The 20,572-nt window shown below is 46.6% G+C and overlaps 1 protein-coding gene and 1 long non-coding RNA gene across 6 annotated transcripts in view; both read right to left on the bottom strand.

Moving 5' to 3' along the window:
- Nucleotides 1–419: 419 nt before the first annotated feature.
- Nucleotides 420–2,906, bottom strand: LOC131743717 (uncharacterized). The gene is made up of 4 exons (XR_010837576.1): nt 2,700–2,906; nt 2,436–2,597; nt 1,664–2,202; nt 420–530 (listed from the first exon to the last, which is right to left on the bottom strand). It is a non-coding gene; the product is annotated as an uncharacterized lncRNA (long non-coding RNA).
- Nucleotides 2,907–3,286: 380 nt separating this feature from the next.
- The window catches only part of PDE7A (phosphodiesterase 7A), a 111,393-nt gene continuing 94,107 nt past the window's right edge, over nt 3,287–20,572 (bottom strand). For 3 of the 5 annotated variants that reach the window (XM_067017938.1, XM_059042626.2, XM_059042627.2), the window contains 8 exons: nt 20,319–20,414; nt 18,357–18,457; nt 12,892–13,023; nt 12,605–12,696; nt 9,797–9,941; nt 9,255–9,351; nt 8,489–8,569; nt 3,287–5,105 (listed from right to left, as the gene is read on the bottom strand). In XM_067017938.1, the coding sequence (XP_066874039.1) occupies nt 4,897–5,105; nt 8,489–8,569; nt 9,255–9,351; nt 9,797–9,941; nt 12,605–12,696; nt 12,892–13,023; nt 18,357–18,457; nt 20,319–20,414 (953 nt within the window). In that variant the 3' untranslated portion in view covers nt 3,287–4,896. The remainder of the gene's footprint in view (nt 5,106–8,488; nt 8,570–9,254; nt 9,352–9,796; nt 9,942–12,604; nt 12,697–12,891; nt 13,024–18,356; nt 18,458–20,318; nt 20,415–20,572) is intronic. The other 2 variants (XM_067017939.1, XM_067017940.1) reach the window with 1 other exon arrangement.

Below are 20,572 nucleotides of genomic sequence, written 5' to 3' on the forward strand. Positions count from 1 at the left end.
TGGGGGTGTTTCTCTTTCCCTGACCATTCTACTAGACTTCAGGATAGGTTCAGGACAACTTAGCGTAGCTGTAAAAGTTAAAAAAAAAAATGTTACCATGATTGATAAAAGTTACTGGTATTTTACTAAAAGTATCACAGTGAACATCTAAGACTTACATTTTAGAATCAGATTTGAAAGTTAAATGATTTTGCCAGTCACGGATGTTAGTAAGATTCAATAATTACTGGAAATGGTGTCATTTTCATCATTAACCCGACAAAATCATTCATTCTCAACAATAATACCCCAACACTTTACACTCATTTTGTGCAATATAGAAACCTCCCATATTACATAACGTGTTTCTTTCCACACGTCATTTTGTCACCCAAACATTTTGAGAACAGAGACCCCGTCTCCGTATTTAGTTTTAATACCTTTATTACATCCAGTGCAGTTCTGCACACGACAGGAACTCGGACACTGTGGCCACATGACTTCGGCACTGACAGACTCGTTTCCACATAATTGCTCACGATGACAGACAGCTGGAAAGGAAACACAGTTCCAAGTTAATTTGCCCAACGTTTACTGACGGCACAGTTCACGCTAGCCCTATGCTAAGCACAAGAGACAAAAAGGTGGAGACGGCTGCACGCCCCTGGCAGTCCCCCCCCCCCCCGCCCCCCAAGCAGCGGTCACTTCCCCTGGAGACAGCGGACAACTGGGGGCCTGCCTTCCAGAGGACACGGGTTGTCTGCAAATCCTCAGCAAACAAGGCATGGCTCAGGCTAAGTCTTGCACGTATCTGGATAACTGTGTTTCAGAGAGATGCTGCTAGTATGGTGATTAATGTCCCCTTTATTTAAAAACATTCCTGGGCTTCCCTGGTGGCGCAGTGGTTGAGAGTCCGCCTGCCGATGCAGGGGACACGGGTTCGTGCCCCGGTCTGGGAAGATCCCACATGCCGCGGAGCGGCTGGGCCCGTGAGCCATGGCCGCTGAGCCTGCGCGTCCAGAGCCTGTGCTCCACAACGGGAGAGGCCACAACAGTGAGGCCCACATACCACAAAAAAAAAAAAAAAAAAAAAAAAAAAAAAAAAAAAAAAAAAAAAAAAAAAATTCCTGAATGCAGATTAGCTGTCGGTCATTGCCCCAAGCAGGAGATACTGATTGGGAGGAGATTTAAACAAAATATTTATACATGAAAAAAAGTACACATGAAAACACTGCAAACCTCCAATGTGAAAATTTTAAAAGTTTTAAGAAAATCGAAAGCTTTAAGAGTCGAGAAAGAATTTTGGAGAGAGGGGCTGTTATAGGAATCTTCAAAGAATTATTTGCACCTCTAACCTGTACCTAAGGTACAAACATATCTCCCAGGTTGGACAGAGGACATAAAATGTTTACTTCTTTTACGTAAAGAGGATCATCATGAACCACCACACTTACAGAGTGCAAATACTGAGCAGGAACCAGATTGTTCTTGTTAAGCTAAGGCTTACCACAGTTTTCTCTCCGAGGACCTTTAGCCTAGAGCAGAGGAGCTGCCCCCATGACGAAGGGCCGGCCCAGAGCCCGAGAGGGCTGCTGCAACGCTCAACACTTCTTTGAAGTCTCCTGTTTTATCTTAAAAGCGTATGTGAATTTCGCATTCTCTTCCATGATATTTAATTACTTACTTAAAATGTGACCTTCTAAATTGCTGTACTGTTTCCTCAAATTTTTCTAGAAAACCGATGTTCAAAGAATATAGGTCCCGTTGAGGCAGCAGGGCTGTGCACGGTAATACCACAGATATGTCACAAAACATATCTTTGCGGTGGGTTTATTCTATGTGTAGGGAGGAGATGGGAGCAACCCTCAGGTGTCTCCCCCTGGAGGATGGCAAGAAGAAGATAATCCTCTGAATAGCCAAAGTGAGAAACACGTAACAGGTCAGAGAAGAAGAAACCAATCATACGCCGGCAGACTGAGCCCAGGCAGGCCCAGCTGCGGCAGGGCCGAGGGTCTGACGTGTCTGCTGGATGTGCCAGTCGAGCAGGCGTGGAGGAGCAGCTCCCGGCAGAGCATCTGTAGCCCCGTTCAGGGGAGCCGTGGTCCACGAACGAGTATCAGCAGGTACGTCCCTGCAGGATGCGTGAGGCGACTTGCCTCCCTCGCTCAGAATCCACGCTCAAGCAACCGGCTGATCGGCCTTTGGCTTCCCGAGAATGTCTGCCTAAAGGGAGAGGATGATGGATAGTTAACATTTCTCATTGTAAATTAAACTATTAACGCTTAAAAAAACCCCATCAGTTTCTGTGAAACTGGTTGGTGTGAGTTTGCTGTGAGATACAGTTCTGCTTTCCACGTGCTGACATACTAGGTGTGTGAGCTTGCAAGTTTCCTTATCGGACGCTGCGTGCGTCAGATTTGCCAAGACGATACTCCTCCTGTAAGTGGCCAACTGACCTTCCCCAGGTAGCCCTCGGCTCCACCACCTTCAGACTTCCTTCCGCGCCCAGCTGTCCGGTGTGGCGGCCACAAGCCACATGTGGCGACCGGGCACCTGAAACGTGGCTGGTCCGAACTGAGACGTGCTGTAAGCAGAAGATACACGCCAGATTTCAAAGACTGTAACAGAAAAAAGAACGTAAAACATCTCAATCGTTTTTTATGATGACTACATATTGAAATGATAACATATTTTGGATACGTTGGAATAAATATTATTACAATTAGTTCCAGCTGTTTCTTTTTCCTTGTTTTAAATGTGACTCCTTGGAAACTGACAACCACTCAGTCGGCTCCCACTGGATTTCTCTCCGACATCGCTCTTCTGTGCAGGTAACGACTGTGTTTGAGTTCAAAGTTTACACGTATCCCTTCTAAGGAAACGGACTTGGCAGGATCCAGGAGAGGCCCAGTGGTACCTTTCTTACGCTGACACCAAAAGTAGTATTAAGTGGCCATTTCTTACTACTTGACTTTTCAAAGGCCAGTACGAGTAGTATTTTAGTACCTGCACGAAGGCCTGAGGTTCCCGCCGTGGGAACAAAGGGCTGTGGAGTCAGGAGGCTGGGCTCCGAGGCGACTTCTCCTGGCTGTTAGGACTCCGCGCACCACATCCCGGCCTCGGCTTGCTCACCCGTGAGGCGCAGGCAGCACACGAGCCCCCAGGACGCTGCCTGCGCCCGGCTCTGCCTGGACAAACGCGTGGCGGGCGAACGCCGGAGCCGAGAAGCGAAGTCTTTGCTTCCCTAGTAATTTAGCGTTATGGTTTCCAACGGACGGACTTTAGAGGTAAATATCAAAGAAGAAAATGTGAAAAGATAGGTTTTTATTCATCAAAAGTTAACAGCAACAGGCACGTATTAAAATGAGTATGGCAAAGCCTTTGACAAACGGCTTTACACTCAAGCTTTCTCCCAAGAAAATGACTGTTGCAACAAACTTGTAAACATAATTAATAAACAGTCCTTTACAGTAACAAGGGAAATACAGTTGAACTAAAAGAAAGCACCGGTTTCTCTTAAAACTAGATTACAGTTGTGCTTACTACACATAAGACATTTTAAAACACGTTACAAAAGTGGAATGTTGTAAGTTTAAAATTAGTCCTTAGATTTTGTCCTAGAAAACATCTGTTCACATCAAAAGGCCCATCAAAGGGTAACGTTTCATCAAAGGGGGAGGGACAAGAAAACAATGCACTTTTTTCAAATCAAAACAAGAAGTTTGGTCACTTAGCTTTGTGCATAGTTTAAGGCATCTGGAGCGATCTGTTAACAGCTGACCTCCCTTCCCCTCCCCACGTGTGGCTGCTCATTATGTCACATTCTAAAATAATAAATAAAAGCTGACGTTCCCAGTCCTTCCCACGTGGATAAATAGAACACATGCACAGTCACACATGCACGAGCGTGCCCCACACACACATCCGCACACACACAACATACCTCTCGCCCCCTGCAGCGAGAGGGACTTCAGTACCCTTTTGCTCTGAAGGACACACTTGCCCATCCCACCTTATTTCAGGTCTGCAATACCCTGAGCTGATTATGGTGTTTTAAACATTCCACCCTTTTCTTGCATGTGCAGGTCAAGTGTACACGAGTGAAAACAACATGCAACGTCTTCACTGCGGAATCATAACACAGCTAGGACACGGGGGTGCGGCCCCTCCCGCCCCCAGTTAAAAACTAATCAGAGTTAAAAAAAAAATTGCATTGCCAGACAGCACTGGAGTGAAAGCTCGGCGGCACTCTAGGATAAATGCTCAGTTTCCAGTGCACAAAATAAAACGGTAGCAAACGGGAGGCTTTGGTGGCATCCAAAGAAGAAGAAAGGCAAACCGGGGGAAAGAGCTGCAGTTTAGGTTTGATCTTTTAAAATTCTTAGTGGTTCCTTCACAATCATGCTCCAAGGCGGATTGAGAACCAACATTTCAGAGCTGGTCTGTAAACATCGAGTCTGGCCAGAGGCGCAGAGGCTGGGCACTTCACATTTCCGTTTTCTCCGAGAGAACTTAGTGGAAGGTACAGGTACACGCTGTTGCACCAGACGGGTTAAATTCCAAAGATTCCCGCTGGAGGCTTCGGTTCGAGTTTCATGATGCTCCGAGAAGCACGAGGGCCACCGCAAAACTTCCTGCAAAACTTCGTTATTCCCTTCGCTTCGCTCCCGCTGGGCTTTGCATATTCAAGGTTTCACACGAAAGCCAAATGCATATTGCTGTATGTTCGGGTCTTGTAATTAAAAAGTGGGTTCAAATGATCCAACAGAGGAAATCTTGGAAATAAATAATGCTGGCGTCATTCACTTCCCTTGGCAGTCAAGAGTAAAGTTCTCTCACCTCAAGACCCCATTCACATTTCTAGCGACCTCCAGAGGCAGTCTGCCCACTGACTGGGGGGGGGGGGGGGGGGCGGGGTTAGGATAACCGGTTCTCCTGAGGTAATAACTGTGAGTTCAGCTCCTCAAATGCGGCGTCAGTGTCCTCGCTGCTGGACTGTTCTCGCTGCAGTCCCTTCCAGCTGGCTTTGTTCAGCCCCACGTGTCCGAGCATCGTCTGGGACAGCCTGGTGTTGGAGAACCGGGCCCATTCTGTGAACAGAGGCTCCACGAGATACGTCATAAAACCTGAGACGGTAAGAGAAAAGGTATTAGTGGATGTTCTGAAGCTTTACAACGTCGAGATAGTGTTTACTCTCTTAAGTCCTATTCCAATATTACCTCTTATTTTTCAAAAGCTGTGTGTGTAGATGTACATATCTTCTCTGCAGAATCTATTTAGGTAACTTACTGAAACCTGAAGTAAAGGTGAACCGACAAACACAGCCCATCTCTTCTGACGACTCCTCTCAGCTGCCCCAACCATATCCTTCTATTTCAGCAAACCCGCGGCGGCCCTCTCAACCCTGAGAAGCAGGGCGCAGTGCGCCCAAGGCTAAGGGGGTCCCCCCGGGGCTGCGGGTGACGAGGCCGGACTGAGGCGCGGCTGCCCTACCGTCCGGGCTGGTAATCGTCACACCTGGTCACGCGCACAGTGGGCCCGCTAAGAACCTCAGGATCTCTAAAGCCAAAACGCATGCCACAAAGTGTGAGTCTAAAACGAACAGAGGAGGTTAGTTTAGACAAGTTAGGAAAGTGAACATCAAAAGTGTACCAGGGGCCTACTTTACAGACACTTCCTACAGCCGATCTCCCTTAATTCACAGTCAGAAAAGGAGGAGGAGTGGTCCCGGGCCCGTCTGCATCGCTGGGTTACACAGCACTCGAGCCCACATTACAGCTGACTTAATACTACGTAGTGTCTTACACAGGGTGAAAGAAGCCTCACCTTAACAATCAGATCACATCTATCGGGAGAAGCAAATGACATTATCCTCCTAAACTTCTGATCAAGGACAGGAAAACGTACATTCAAATTCTATCACTGCTTGTTTAACAGTTTAAAAATTTTTTTCATCTCTAAAACCTTTTCAGCAAAAGACCACATGGACCACAGACAACACAGGTTCCGTTTAGCCAACAAAAAAAATCTCACTGGAACTAAAGCACCCACTGCGGATTCCCAACCACTGCGCCACCAGGGAAGCCCGACATTTCTTTCTTTCATCTCTTCCATCCCCTCCACACGTTAACTGAGAACCTTCTAGATGCCAGGCACTGCTCTGGGGTGGCCATGGATAAGCAGCGGACAGACAGACAGACAAGATGTGCTCTCCACCAGTTACGTCCGGTGAGGAGAGAGAGGACACGGGAAAACGGCAGCACTGCAGTCACAGAGCAGAGCGGCTTCTGGCAGCCAAGCCACCCCCTCAGCCCTGGGTCCGGCTGAGCCAGCCGCCAGCGCCCTGTCTTTTCCGGGTGCCACGGTCCAGTCGTGAGCGGCCGGAGTGTTGTACCCAAGTGCAGGACCTTTATTACCGCAGGTTTCACGCGATCGCTCTTCCTCGATTCTCCCACTCTTCCAACTGGCTGAGAGCTGCACCCTGCTTCCCACCCATCAGCTCTCACTTCTGGCTCTGTGGTTCCTAGGATTCTTTTAGGTCTTAAGTGCCTGAGAACAATGCACGGGCCGGGGCCAGGGACACAGCCAGGTGGCAGGATGCTACTCGTAAGCTGCTCACCCGCCTGTGAGCCCCCCTTAACCGTCCCACAGCCCATGCGCCTCCATCTCTTCTCCTCAGATACCACAGGGCGCCGTGTCACATGCCTCACCCTTGCCCGGTACGTGACAGGACCTCGTGTTCCTACCCAAGACGAAAGCCGCATTAAGTAAACACGACTGCCACCTGCGGACCGCATGCCGGCTCCGAGTAACCGCTGCTTAGCACAGAGTTCATTCCAATCGTCCCCTGACCCACCCTCGGAAGAGAATCCCTGCAAGCCCCGATTCACCTAGGATATGATGTCAGAAAGACCACCACCTTGTCACCGGTAACAAACTGGGCGAACTGGGTGGAAAAGGGCACCAGCAGTGCCTGTGTCCTAGGGTGCCGCGAGGGGTCAGCGGCGCACGTCCGCTGTCACCGCCTTCTACCTACCCCTGCCCCCGGGGGACCGGGTCCACAACTGCCCGACGCCGACAGGGCCGGAAACGACGAGAGCGGTTCAAGCGATCCAGCTTCTTGTCCCTTTCGAGAACTGCAGGTTTTTTAACCTCATTTGCAACGCCCCTCACGCATCAAGGCAGTAATTTACCGAGGCACCAAGTAAGCTGCAGTGTGTGCACAAGCGTCCCCTGCTCTTCAGCTCGGTCCCTGCCGCCCGTATCTCATCTGCTCTTCCGCGCTCGAAGGTCATTCCCTTGAGGGCCAGGCCGGGGCAGACGGGCTGCTTTTGTCCCGTCGCCGCCCGCCCCGCCCCCCCCCGCCCGCGCCTCGACTGCTCCCTCTGCGGCCGCATCACCGCTCCCCGCCGCCTCCCCCGAGGACCCCCTGCAGCACGGCGTGGGCATATTCCGTCTCCGAGTTTCTCACCCCGCAGCGCAGTCCTCCTTTCCGGGTACTATTAGCAAAAAGGCCGCAGTGCTGTGCTACCTTCCGAGCTTCTAGAAATGTCTCCCCCCGAGGTTTCTGCACACACTTCACTATTGTCAACCGAGTCCTGAGAGGCCCTGCTCGCTGTCGGCCTCCAAGATTACGCCCGCCCCTCCGTGTCCCTCTGAGTGACCCCCGCTGGGCAGTCCGCCCACCACGCCCCGAAGCCGGCCCGTCCGCAGCAGGCCGCGCGCTCCTGAACCGCAGCGCCCTCGCCGCGCTCTCGCTCGCGGTCACGGTCCACGCAACAGGCCGCGCTCGAGTGACCGCGCCCCGCGGGGCGGCGCTGGCCCGGGGGACCCCCCCCCCTCGAAGGCCAGGCCGGCGGCACCTGGAGCCGTGACGACAGGCAACCAGCGCCTCACGATGGGGGGGCGACTGCCCGGAGAGAGTGCAAGGTGGCTGCTGGGGGTGACATCGGAGGTGGATCCTCGGGGAGAGGAGGCTGTTAGGCGCACGCAGGACCTGGCGAGGCACAGAGCGCGGGGGGGGGGGCCCGGGGGCCCCAAGTTGCTATCGGTGGACGAGGGGGGGGAGGTGCTGGGGAGGAGACGGAAGAGGCAAGTCGAGGCCACGTTACAGGGGCCTGTGTGGGGTGCCGAAGGGCTACAGCTTCAGCCAGCAGGCAGCGGCGACCCCAAAGCCGGCAGTCATGGAAGCTGGTCTGCCCGTGACCGTCGGGCCCGGCGGTCCCGGAACGACGCCCGTGAGGCTCCCACATGGGAGAACGAGGCCTTCTTTCCATGTTAGCACAGAAAGTTATCGCTACCTGCTCTACTTCTTAGGAACTCAACTCAAACGAGAGTCAATTATAAGAGCCAAGAAACAGGGGAAAACCGGAATAAACTTTCTTAAGTTATTTAAAAATTAGAAATAAGCATAATTTTAATACTGATATTTCAGATGTACCTCTCTTCTTGACAAACTTAAGATCGGTGGCGTTTAAACAACCCGTTATATCTAAGTATGCATAGTTACCAATCTGGATGTTGGCGATAGATTCGGTCTGACGATCGCAAAGTGGACTGACACCCAAGTGGTACTTTTTTTCTAGATCTCCTAGAAATTCAAAGAAGAAGAAAAGAAGACTTCTTAACGTGGAATAGACCTATTGGTTAAATATGTAATGAAAGTCTTCATCTTACCTGTAAGTTCCTTAGGGATAATGTAACACACTTACTCCTCATGAGAGGACGCCTTCTAAATTAGCTCTTTTTTAAACTTTAAGTTATTCGTACATAGAAAAAGGCTGCCAAGCCGGTGTCCTTATTTTAAATGGAGAGGGTGGAAAACTTTTACTAGGTGTTATCCCAAGACTGTAATTCTGTCAGCACTGTAACTTAAAACTCAGATTTCTGAAAGGAAGGTGCATGGAACAAAGATCCTTGGTTCCTGGCTTCAAATCACAAAACATGTCTTACGTGGTCATATATGGCCACGCCCTCCACACAAGACAAGGATGGAGCAAAAGGGCAGGAAAAGCCTTCTGTACAGAATAACGTGCAGCCGGCTCCACGTCTAACTCGTAAATGCCTACACACACATCAGATCACTTCAAAAGAGAACCGCTATTTTTCAAAACAGATGCTCAAGTTGTGCATTACTGGTTATATGTACATCGACTGTGAATTGTCATTACAACTATCAGGCACCTACCGCTAGACTCCGCAACTGTCTGAGTTATTTTATTCATATGATGCTAAAAAATGAACTGAATAGATTATCACTCAATACTGTAACTTGCCTTGATGGAAGAACTCCTCTGTTACTTTTTCACTCCACTGCTTGCTTAATTCCCAGGTCCGACATGGGTTACAAATATCAGCACATTTCAAAGCCATCTAGCAACAAGCAAAATATTAAAACTGTCTTGAGAAAAAGTAAAATTTCAATTTTACTAAGCTGAATGTACGCTAATAGTGGGGAAAAGAACACCTTAGAGAAGAAAAAGAAAACGCTGCAACAGGAAATTCATTATCCTTTATACTGATTTTACGATACTATTAGTTGTAAGAATCATTTTTGCAGAAACACTGAAAGCCTGCTAACTGAATTATACACGCTTGATAATTCTGGAGAGGCAAGCATAGGAGTGCACTAACCAGAGAGCCACAAGGAAATCAGCCACTTCCCTCTCATTTTTTAGATCTGAGAACTTATTAAAATAAAATGAAATGCTTTCCCTCAAGATGTTAACCACTCAAAGACTACACGAGAATATTTCATTTTTTTTCTAATAGTCATACGATTTGCTCTAGAAATAGAATCTCTCCAAGCTCATTTTACCTGTAAAACCAAATGCCTATGCCTGGTGTCTTCCAGACATAAGTCGCCTTTGTCCAGATGGGCCCTAAACAAGGACAGGTACTCGTTCTGCCGGCTGATGTCCGTGGCCAGTATCAGAGCGCCTATCTGAGCCTCCATCTGTTGTCTGGAATTAGAGAAACATAAAGAGAAATACAAGTCTTTCAACTGAATAGCTACTTCTTGATTACTTTTTCCTTAAGTCTGAATACTCAGAAAGCTTTACAGGGCCCTAAGATATTCAACTTTTAACCTACCAAAAAGATGGATTTAAAGAATGCATTTTAAAAACCTACTAAAATAATCTAAAGCTAAAACCAAGAGAGTTTGTAGGAGAATACCAATATGCAAACACTCCAAAAAGAACGACTAAAGGTGGAATCATATGCCGAAGAAAGTCTATGTAAGATTGGCATTGCTGCTTGAGAATATTCTTCTCTGGCATGCAGCGAACGGCTCCGGACTCTCCTGGCGCCTGAGGCCTGGGAGGCAGAGGCCGGGCAGATGGAGGCAGACCAGCGCGTCCAGCCACTGACTTCTGCAGGCTTCTCAGGGCCTCTGACGAAAACCTGACGGAGTTCCACCAATTTAATAAAGTTTAGGCTCAACTACGCTTTCAGGGCCAAATTCAAGAATTAATTATCCAAATTTTCTGGAAGGGAAAAGGTAACATGTTAATACAAATAACAAATACATAATATCATTTTAAAAACCACCTCAGAAACAAATACCGTATGCTAATGCATGCACATGGAATCTAAAAAAAACGGTACTGAAGAACCTAGGGGCAGGACGGGAATAAAGACGCAGATGTAGAGAATGGACTTGAGGACACGGGGAGGGGGAAGGGTAAGCTGCGACAAAGTGAGAGAGTGGCACGGACATATACACACTACCAAATGTAAAATACACAGCTAGTGGGAAGCAGCCGCATAGCACAGGGAGATCAGCTCGGTGCTTTGTGACCACCTAGAGGGGTGGGATAGGGAGGGTGGGAGGGAGACGCAAGAGGGAGGGGATATGGGGTTATATGTATATGTATATGTATAGCTGATTCACTTTGTTATAAAGCAGAAACTAACACAACATCGTAAAGCAATTATACTCCAATAAAGATATTTTTTTTTTTTTTTTTTACGGTATGCGGGCCTCTCACTGTTGTGGCCTCTCCCGTTGCGGAGCACAGGCTCCGGACACGCAGGCCTAGCGGCCATGGCTCACGGGCTTAGTTGCTCCGCGGCATGTGGGATCTTCCCGGACCGGGGCACGAACCCGTGTCTCCTGCATCGGCAGGCGGATTCTCAACCACTGCGCCACCAGGGAAGCCCCAATAAAGATATTTTTTAAAAAAAACAGTTTCAAGCTAAATAAGAGAAATGTTTAAAAATTCCTTCTGTTTCAATGGGCCATCACAAACATTATCTTTGTATAATGATCAGTAAAGAGCAGTCAATAGATTAAAAGGCTCTACGATGTTTTTTGGGGGGACCTAGTCCACCATCTTCTTGGTCTGCCGACTTAACGAATAAAGTCGTATTTCTTGCTTCAAAAAAATATAAAATAAAAGGCTCACAATATTGAATAGTAAATAAACCCTAAGCAAACATAAAAGAATGCTATTATGCAGTATTCCTTATTTTCAGTTTTTATTTGTATTAAAATATGAGAATTCAACAGGGTTAATCATCAAATGCAAAACATGATAAAAAGGGAATAATGAAGCAAACAATTTATCTGCCTTAGTCAAGAAAGAGAGAACTTAAATATGCAAACACTGTGTGGTTTAAGCAGTTTTTATATTTGCACTATGACAAGAAACAATTTTACTTACCGGAAGTACTGTCATAACTCCAAATGGTATCCATGAATACAGATTTAAAAAAATAAAAAGTCCAGCTTTTTTCTCAGGGACATTACCAAAAACATTTTTGTTTTTTTATGAAGTTGTTTTAAATTGTGAAAGGGAGAAAGGAAAGAACAATGACAGTAACTTAAATCTTGACACCTAAATTGTATTTTTATGTCTCACCTTTTTTCTAGAGGTAGGTGGTTTATATCCACTGACATGGTTTTCCTAAGTGCACCTTCTCTTGCTGAGGCATCATTAAAAGCTTCAGTTTGTGGACCAATGACATGAGATGTTGTTGACCACCACCATCATTATCATATTGGGCTCATTTACATTAACGCTTTTTATTAGCCTTTCAAATGGCCTGCTCAACATCAAATGCTATTTTCTAAAAAAAATGTAGTATTTTCTGTTCTTTCAATTCATTAGTCTATCCTATAACCCTCGCAGTGACTGTAGGACTATGTTATTGAGGATACAAAGCATTCTTTTCACGTCTTATCAGTTTTGAAAACTTCCTGGAACAGATTTTAATGAATCTATTTCTTATACAGATTGTTTACTTTCTCTCCAATTTACCTTTACAGCTAGAACTTACGGTTTTATTCATAAAATGGAAAATGCATAAAATGGAAATATGTAATACCATTTACATAAATAAGCAGTAAACCATGACTGAGCCATTGTGTATTTGGAGTGGATTTTATAGTATCTATGAGTGATCCTTCGTAAGAATTCACTGAAAAAAAATTACCACTGACTATTTCAGAACAGGTTGAAATTATTAAAGTTTTGATGTAAATTTGCAAAATGAGATCATTTACCCGAAAATCGTGGAACACCTGAATATAACAACATAATTTTAAAAACTTTATACTGTTGTTTTTGCAACTTAATTTCCACAGTTCATAACTAATTAATTTTGTCTTAATCCAACCTACCTGCTTTCTAATGGCATATGTGAGAATAAACCGGATTCTCTCAATAAACCCACCGCAGATCTCCAGTGGTGATTTTCCAGTACTGAGGTATTCTACAAACAGAAAAGGGCATATCTGAGTAAATGGTAAGTCTTTTTCTGAACATAAAAGAATTATTTGTAAGTAATATCAATCTGATTAAAGTTCGAACATTCACTGAGAATTTGTTTACTCCTTTCACTTCTTTAAACATGACACGTTTTCTAGAATGCAAGGATATTCAATTTTGAGGATGAAGTTGCACTAACCTTGTATAAAGTTGCCAAGTAATGGTTAGTTTTAATAAGGAAAGGTTGATTAACACCTGGGTGATCCAGATCGTGCGTGGCAGCTGCAATTAAGCTCAGCAAGACGTCCCAAGGAGTTACAGAATCGGCAAGCTGCAGTGCGGCAAGGAGTAACTGATTACAGACATATTTGAAAGCCACTCTGCGTCGTTACAGTAGCTGTGCTACATTAGCCCCGACCGAGCGCCGGCGGTCTCCTCCCGCCACGTTTCTCAGACAGCTCATCCCGGCCACGGAGTGCCTGCCAGGGGCCGGTCTCCTCACGACCCTGGCGGCAGGCGTGGTATCAGGGTGTCCCTGCCCACGTGGAATTCATGGATGCAGCTCATCCTTCATTTGAAACTAGCACGATTGCCAGCTCAAGTACAAACCACCCTTTTGAGAAACAAAAGTTTTCAAACAACAGAGAATTGAGGATTTCTGTTACTGTAGTCAGAGAAGGCCTATATGAGGTTATAAACATTTTTTTATCATGGTGAGAACACTTAAGGTGAGATCTACCCTTTTAACAATGTTTAAGTGTACAATACTGTAAACCTATGACTGAGGGTGTGTGTTTATCAATAAATTGGTTACTGAGTTTCAATCAAGAACCCAAACGTGGGCTTCCCTGGTGGCGCAGTGGTTGAGGGTCCGCCTGCCGATGCGGGGGACGCGGGTTCGTGCCCTGGTCCGGGAGGATCCCATGTGCCGCGGAGCAGCTGGGCCCGTGAGCCGTGGCCGCTGGGCCTGCGCGTCCGGAGCCTGTGCTCCGCAACGGGAGAGGCCCCAGCAGTGAGAGGCCCGCATATCTCACACACACACAAAAAAAGAACCTAAACACAAGGTTACTTCTGAGGTCCCAAATGTTGAAGGACGCTACTGAGTAATCACGGAGCGGAAGTTTATGTCAACTTGGTAATGAAATCCTCTCCCAATGGATGGACAGTTCAGAACAGCACACACAGCGTATTCATCTCAGGAAAAGCCATCCTGTACACTAGCCATTATACTCTCAACAGTCATTTACTATTCTTGATAAAATAATCACAATAAATAAGCTTATTTACCTGACTGAAGTTTTCAACGACAAAAAATGCTCCCCTGGAGTGTGTCGCACCTGCTTTTCATGAACCGCCTCTCGCTTCCCAGCAAGCTTCTACTCACCCTTTAAGGCCCAGCTCCACCAGCCCCTCCCCAGCCCACCTCCCTTCTCCACCTGCAGCCCAGCCCTCGCCCAGCCCCAGCCCACAAATGACTGACTGCGTTCTTGCAGCACATTTCACATCCTGCCACACTAACACTGCCGGAGCGCAGCGTGCGCCTGTTTAGCTTTACATTAGGGCAGCGCTCTCTAAACGTGTAGGGTCCTGTGCCCTAACAGTAGAAAAGTATTCTGAGCATAGGCCACCAATATAGGTATACTTACTTACAGGTTACAACACGGAGCCAACCCATATTGCACATGATAAAACACGGATGAAAACTGAAAAGTTTTAAAATATGAGATAAAAGAATATTTGATTCAAATCCTAGTATATTCTTTCTATGCCAGAATGGATTTTTTTTCCATCCCCTGCACCAAGTTCATCTTGGTCTGAAAAAAATACCACTGTCAGAGGGCCTGAATCCACGGAAATAGTGTAAGCTGTTTGAGGGCAGAGAATGTAAACTATTTATTTTTGTATTACCTGTAAACGGTATATAGAGAAACTCAACAAATGGGTAGAAGATGGTGAAGACCATTATTTCCTCTTTAGGATATGCAAAAGCATTAAAAAAAAAAAAAAAAGATTTAAAAAGTGCTGCTTGGACTTCCCTGGTGGCACAGTGGTTACAAATCCACCTGCCAATGCAGGGGACACGGGTTCGAGCCCTGGTCCGGGAAGATCCCACATGTCGCGGAGCAACTAAGCCCCGTGCGCCACAACTACTGCGCCTGCGCTCTAGAGCCCGTGAGCCACAATTACTGAGCCCACGAGCCACAACTACTGAAGCCTGTGCACCTAGAGCCCGTGTGCCACAACTACTGAAGCCCACGCACCTAGAGCCCGTGCTCCGCAACAAGAGAAGCCACCGCAACGAGAAGCCCGCGCACTGCAAGGAAGAGTAGCCCCCACTCGCAGCAAGTAGAGAAAACCGGCGTGCAGCAGCGAAGACCCAACGTGGCCCAAAATAAATAAATAAATAAAAAGAGTGCTGCTTCCTGATCAAGATGAACAGGGGGCACATTCCATGGAGCGTCCTGCATATAAAGCCACATCCCCTCCCGACATAAGGATGTAGGCATGGCTGTGGATATCTTATGAACATGTGATTTGTTAAGCAATATTCAGAAGTGTTATATTCTTATGATAACTCTGGCAGAAGAACAGACGTGTACCAGCCTGGGAGAATGCAATAATCCAGAACTGTTAAAAATTAATGTATGGCTTACACATGACATCAAACAGTCTCAGGCAGATTAAAGAGTTAACTATTAAAAATAGAAACATGAGAAGCAGCAGTTGGGTTGTTAAAGTTCTGTGAAGCAAAAGTAAGTTCTAAGCTTGAAAACAAATCACACATGCAAAAAAAATTTTGAATAAAAATGCAACATTTCTGCTTGTTACGAACATCTTTCATCAGAAAAAAAAACTTTATGGGTTTCCTAACAAAGACAAGGAAGTCAATGACATTAATGCAATTTTTAAAATTAGATTTTTTTTAACAAAAGACAAATGTTATTCCCATTTTGACTGTTGCTATTAGGTGCTGTCAGGCTCAACTGGAACAAAATTATAATCTATATTCTGAGGTTCAGCTTTGAGGACATAAACAATAAATACTAAAGTTAGAGCTGATACAAGTGCGCACAGAAGGAACTTTCAATAATTTCTTGGTTTTCAAATTTTTTTTTTTTCTTTTACTTAGAAGAGCCAGGAATTAGCTTTTACATATAAATCATAAGATATAAAAACCGAAAGCAGGACTTCCCTGGTGGCGCAGTGGTTAAGAATCCGCCTGCCAATGCGGATTCCCCCGTGCAGGGGACACGGGTTCGAGCCCTGGTCCGGGAAGATCCCACATGCCGCGGAGCAACTAAGCCCGTGCGTCACAACTACTGAGCCTGCGCTCTAGAGCCCGTGAGCCACAACTACTGAGCCCGCGTGCCACAACTACTAGAGCCCACATGCCTAGAGCCCATGCTCCGTAACAAGAGAAGCCACTCTCATGAGAGGCCTGTGCACTGCAACGAAGAGTAGCCCCCGCTCGCCTCAACGACAGAAAGCCTGCACGCAGCTACGAAGACCCAACGCAGCCAAAAATAAATAAACAACAATTAAAAAAAAACAGTAACAGCAACAATCCATAAAATAAAAGTTGGTGTTTAAACAAACAAACGGAAGCAGATTTCCCACTAAACACTGTATATAAGGCTTTCTCTTCACGGTCCCTCCCCTCTGCACCTGGATTCTTCTCCGTGGCTGCCTCCTTCTCAAACACCGCCTCGCGGTTGATATGGTTCCGTTGTGAGCTCTCGCCAGCCACCCAGTCATTCCCCAGCACATCACCCTATTTACGTGCCTTCAGAGCAGCAGTTACCACAGTAGAGGTCAAAGTTCTGTTTCTCAGTTTAAAGACTGCCCTCCCTGCCCCCCACCGGGAGGGCAACGTTTTGAAGGCCAGGAACCTTTCCTGTCTTGTTTACCACTGGATTCCTAGCGCCAGGAAAACGGACAGAACACATGAAAGTGAAAACACTCGACAAGGCGATGCCATGTAAAGGACCAGGAAGTAAAAGACGTACAGTCAACGCTGAGTGACTCTGTTTCTATTTTCTTATCTCTATGATAAGGGAGAAGGGAAGTGCTGTATTTTAAATCTTAGTGATTTTTTCTGTATCCTTAACTGAAGCTTTGGCTGAAGGGTTCACCGAGTATGTTAATGATGAAAAGTGTTGAAAACAAGAACGATCAGAGCTACATAGGCAAAAAGTGTTTAAAATTAGTGCTGCCAGAGCTGCATGGGTTCGACAGCGTCTGTACCCACGTTCGCCGTGCACCCTCTCTGGTCCTGCTGGGTGCTGCTGGGTGCTGCTGCCTCTCAGCCCTGGCTTCGGGCTGGGCACGGCCAGTCAGAGGGCAAGGCCTTCACAGCCCCGTGGACGAGGTTCATCTCCTCTGTGTCCCACGAGGCACTCAGCTCCATCATTCCACTTCCCTGGCCGGATGGTGATTACTCACCAATTTCTCCCCCAAGACTGTTCAACAGAGACACTTTAGGCTTGGCCCAAAGTCTGTTTTTAAACTTTAACTAAAAAATTGGGGTGCATGGGAGTATTCATTTATCAATACTACACACCTAAAATGTATGCATTTTACTACTGCATATAAATGATGCCACGATAAAGTTAATTTTTTTTTTAAGTCATAATAGACTTTAAAAACTGGGGTACTTTCACATCCTCCACATCCCTTGAAAAATCAGCAGACTGGCAACCACGCGGCTATATTCTCAGAGCTGGCATCACCTGGCGCCAACTGGCTCAGTCGGCCTCCTTCCCTCCCAACATGCAGCCGAACTCCGATCCCTGGGGAGGGGAGGCGAGTTCCGAAGCAGGGCTAAGGGTGGCAGATGTAACTTTACAACCTCCAGGAACAGGAAACGTCCACGGGCAAACACGGCTTCCAGGAACATCTACAGCCGACGGTCCCCAGCTCTGATTTCTCCGCTATGCCTCAGACTCCTATCCAACCCTCCACTAGACACCTGCATTCGGACACGGCTCGAATACACGGCACCGCACGTGCCCACGATGGAGCTCACCACCCCTGCCAGCCCTCCCTCCCTCTCTGCACTCTCCCCCTCACAGCGACTCCCACCTGCTACCCAGCTGCCGGGGACAGTCCCCACCGACTCCTCTCCCTATTTCACTCCCCTAGATGCGTCCCGACTCCACACCCTCCGTGTTCTGATTCCCAGGAGATCTCCCCAACCGCCCGCCTCTCTCCTGCCCCAAGGCTACCGAAAGAGCTCCGGACAGGAAGCGTGCATCTTTCTGGTCTGGTCTGAGTTATTCTCCCCCCAGCAGCCAGGACAGCTTTGTAAAGTCTCCCGCTTCCCTTCCGTAGCTCCCTATTCGTCACGGGACCCGACGAGTGTCATCCTTGCCCTCGTGGAGCTCAGCGTAGACGCCAGGTGACTCGACGTGTGTGGCCGGGGCCGTAGGGCCAGGCCCTCGCTTGGGCTCCTCCAGCCTCATTCTTGACAACCACCCCAGTTCTCTAGCTGTCAACTTCCAAATACAGCCACACCTGGAAGCTTGATCCGGCTACATCTCACTCTTGTGAAGGAAGCTTCTAATTTTAAGTCTGATTAAATCATTAACTTAAGGAAAAGTATTGGAAATTAAATCAAGGGCATTTTCTCAGGACTTTCACTGACTGTAAATGCCAACACCTTACCTTGGGTTCTTTTAGGTAACAGTGCATGGCCTGAGTCACATCTGCAGCGTGGGCTGCGTTGTGGTAAGGGTTTTGACTGTGGTAATCTTCTTGGATCATAACTGCGTCAAAGGAAAAAAAAAAAAAAAAGACCCCAAATTTAACTGCGAACAGGAGGCACGTACAAATACAAAAATTGCAACAATTATGCGTTCTCCACTTACCCTTCTCATGTGGCTATCAGCTAACTGTTCCGATTCAGGGAGATGATAATCACTTACCATAACTCACATGTATACCCAAGGCATCAACCCCACTTTGACTCTTGTTTGAAACGCTTTACATGGCATGAAGGTATTCATGTCAAAATTATAAAATTATTTTTTCCTTTTTTTCTCTTTTAAAATGTCAATCTATCATGGTGCCACACTCCTCTGACTTTTTTTTTTTTTTAATTTAAAAAGAGTTTCTCAGTTTAATAAAAACTGTACAATTCATTCAACAAATACTCACTGTAGTAGATACTGTTCTAGGAACTAGGAATTCATCAGAGAACAAAAATCTCTATGAGGCTACAATAATACAGATACTGGGGAATGGGAACACGGTCCTTGGGATGCTCCATCAGGGAGGTGAGTTTCGGATCTGCAGTTAGTTTTTCGGCAGTAGGGAAGGGTGATCTGTTAACCCTGCCTTCTCTGCTCAGTGTCTGCATTACGCTACCACGAAAAAGTAGACTAGGAGGAGGGGGCAGAGCTGTCCCCACTGCCACCAAACCTGCACCGTGGCCCTCACAGCCTAACACTCAACCCAGTGATCTCCAGGTGTGGTGAGCCAACGCCAAGGTGGTGAACTAGGACTCACTGGTGAGAGGTGAAGAGCATTAGAATTCTGTATTTACTTGGATCCCATCGTTTAAAATAGTTTTCTAAATATTCGTGGTTAATATCTATTTATGTGTTTTATAACAGATATTAAATGTACAGTATTGCAGGCATACAATTTGTAAGTAAATATGCATCAGAAGTTTCTCAACGTCTTAGGTAATAAATTTATCTTAGTTTGCTAATTAAGAGGAAAGAAAATATTATCACCTCCGTTACAAAAAGAATCCTCGTGCTGATTTTCTTCTAACGATTTTCTTTATTGGGTGAAAGACTCCAATTTTTTTCCTAGCAGAGTGCTCTTAAATATCACTCTGCACACCAAAGCATATTCAAAATAATCTTTGAAGCTTTCTGTCAAGAGATTTCTGGGATCAGAAAAAGAGGAGACCCAAGTGCAATGTACCTGGATCTTTTAAGGTTTTAGCCTTCAAAAAGTTAAGAAAGGACAGAAACTGTGTCATCTTTGTGAGAAAGCCGTGGCTGACGTGGGAGGCTGACAGCAAAGCTGACCCAGCTCCTCACCACGCACCCCCAGCCCCCAGCGGCACTGGGCCTTCGCAGCTTCCCCACCCAGAGGTGTGCCCCCCACCCCCACCTGCCGGGCTCTGGCCACCGGGATGCGGCGACAGCAAGGCGGGCCAGCGTCCAGGCTGGGCTCGGGGGGTCCGGGTGTGCCAGCGCTCTCCTGCTGACCGGCCCCTGCTCTCTGAACAAGCTCGGCTTGTCGTAAAATCTTTTTTTTCCTTTTTTGTTTTTAAAGCGGCTCTATTATGCTGCCAAACTCCCCTGCCTCCTTTTAATTTCACAGGAGATCATGCAGAGCTGAGCCCGGTCAGGCCCGGGGTCCCAGCTGAGACCCACGACGCAGCTGTGTGGCTCGCTGGGTGTCAAGGGCGGGGGCCCAAACACGCTCCGCCAGACCAGAAGCGGCGCTCCGCAGCCCCGCAGACTCGGGGCTAAATAAATGTGTGGTTTCTTTTAAAGCCACTAACTTTGGGGTGAATAGTTTCAGAGTAACAGCTGATATAATTGAGAGAAAAGTTAAACAAGTACCAGTACAAATCTTATTGCTGTTAAATGGGTTAGAATCACTTACCTAAAAATCTACGAAGTTTCATCATATCTAAATGGAAGTACTCAATTAATCCATGAAGACTAAATAAATGAAAGGTTAAACTTACTAGACTATTTCCTAAAAAGGAAGAAGAGGAGATATTAGCAGGAATACAAGCTAATGTAACTGTACTGTGCTTCCAAATATAGGTTTGAATATAAAACATAAAGAGTACTAAGTCCTACTTTTTGTCTATCTAAAATTTACAACTTATTTTACCAGTTTTGAATTTAAAT

The sequence above is a fragment of the Kogia breviceps genome, chromosome 17 (genome assembly GCF_026419965.1).
Source record: "Kogia breviceps isolate mKogBre1 chromosome 17, mKogBre1 haplotype 1, whole genome shotgun sequence".
In the NCBI taxonomy this organism is placed as follows: Eukaryota; Metazoa; Chordata; class Mammalia; order Artiodactyla; family Physeteridae; genus Kogia; species Kogia breviceps.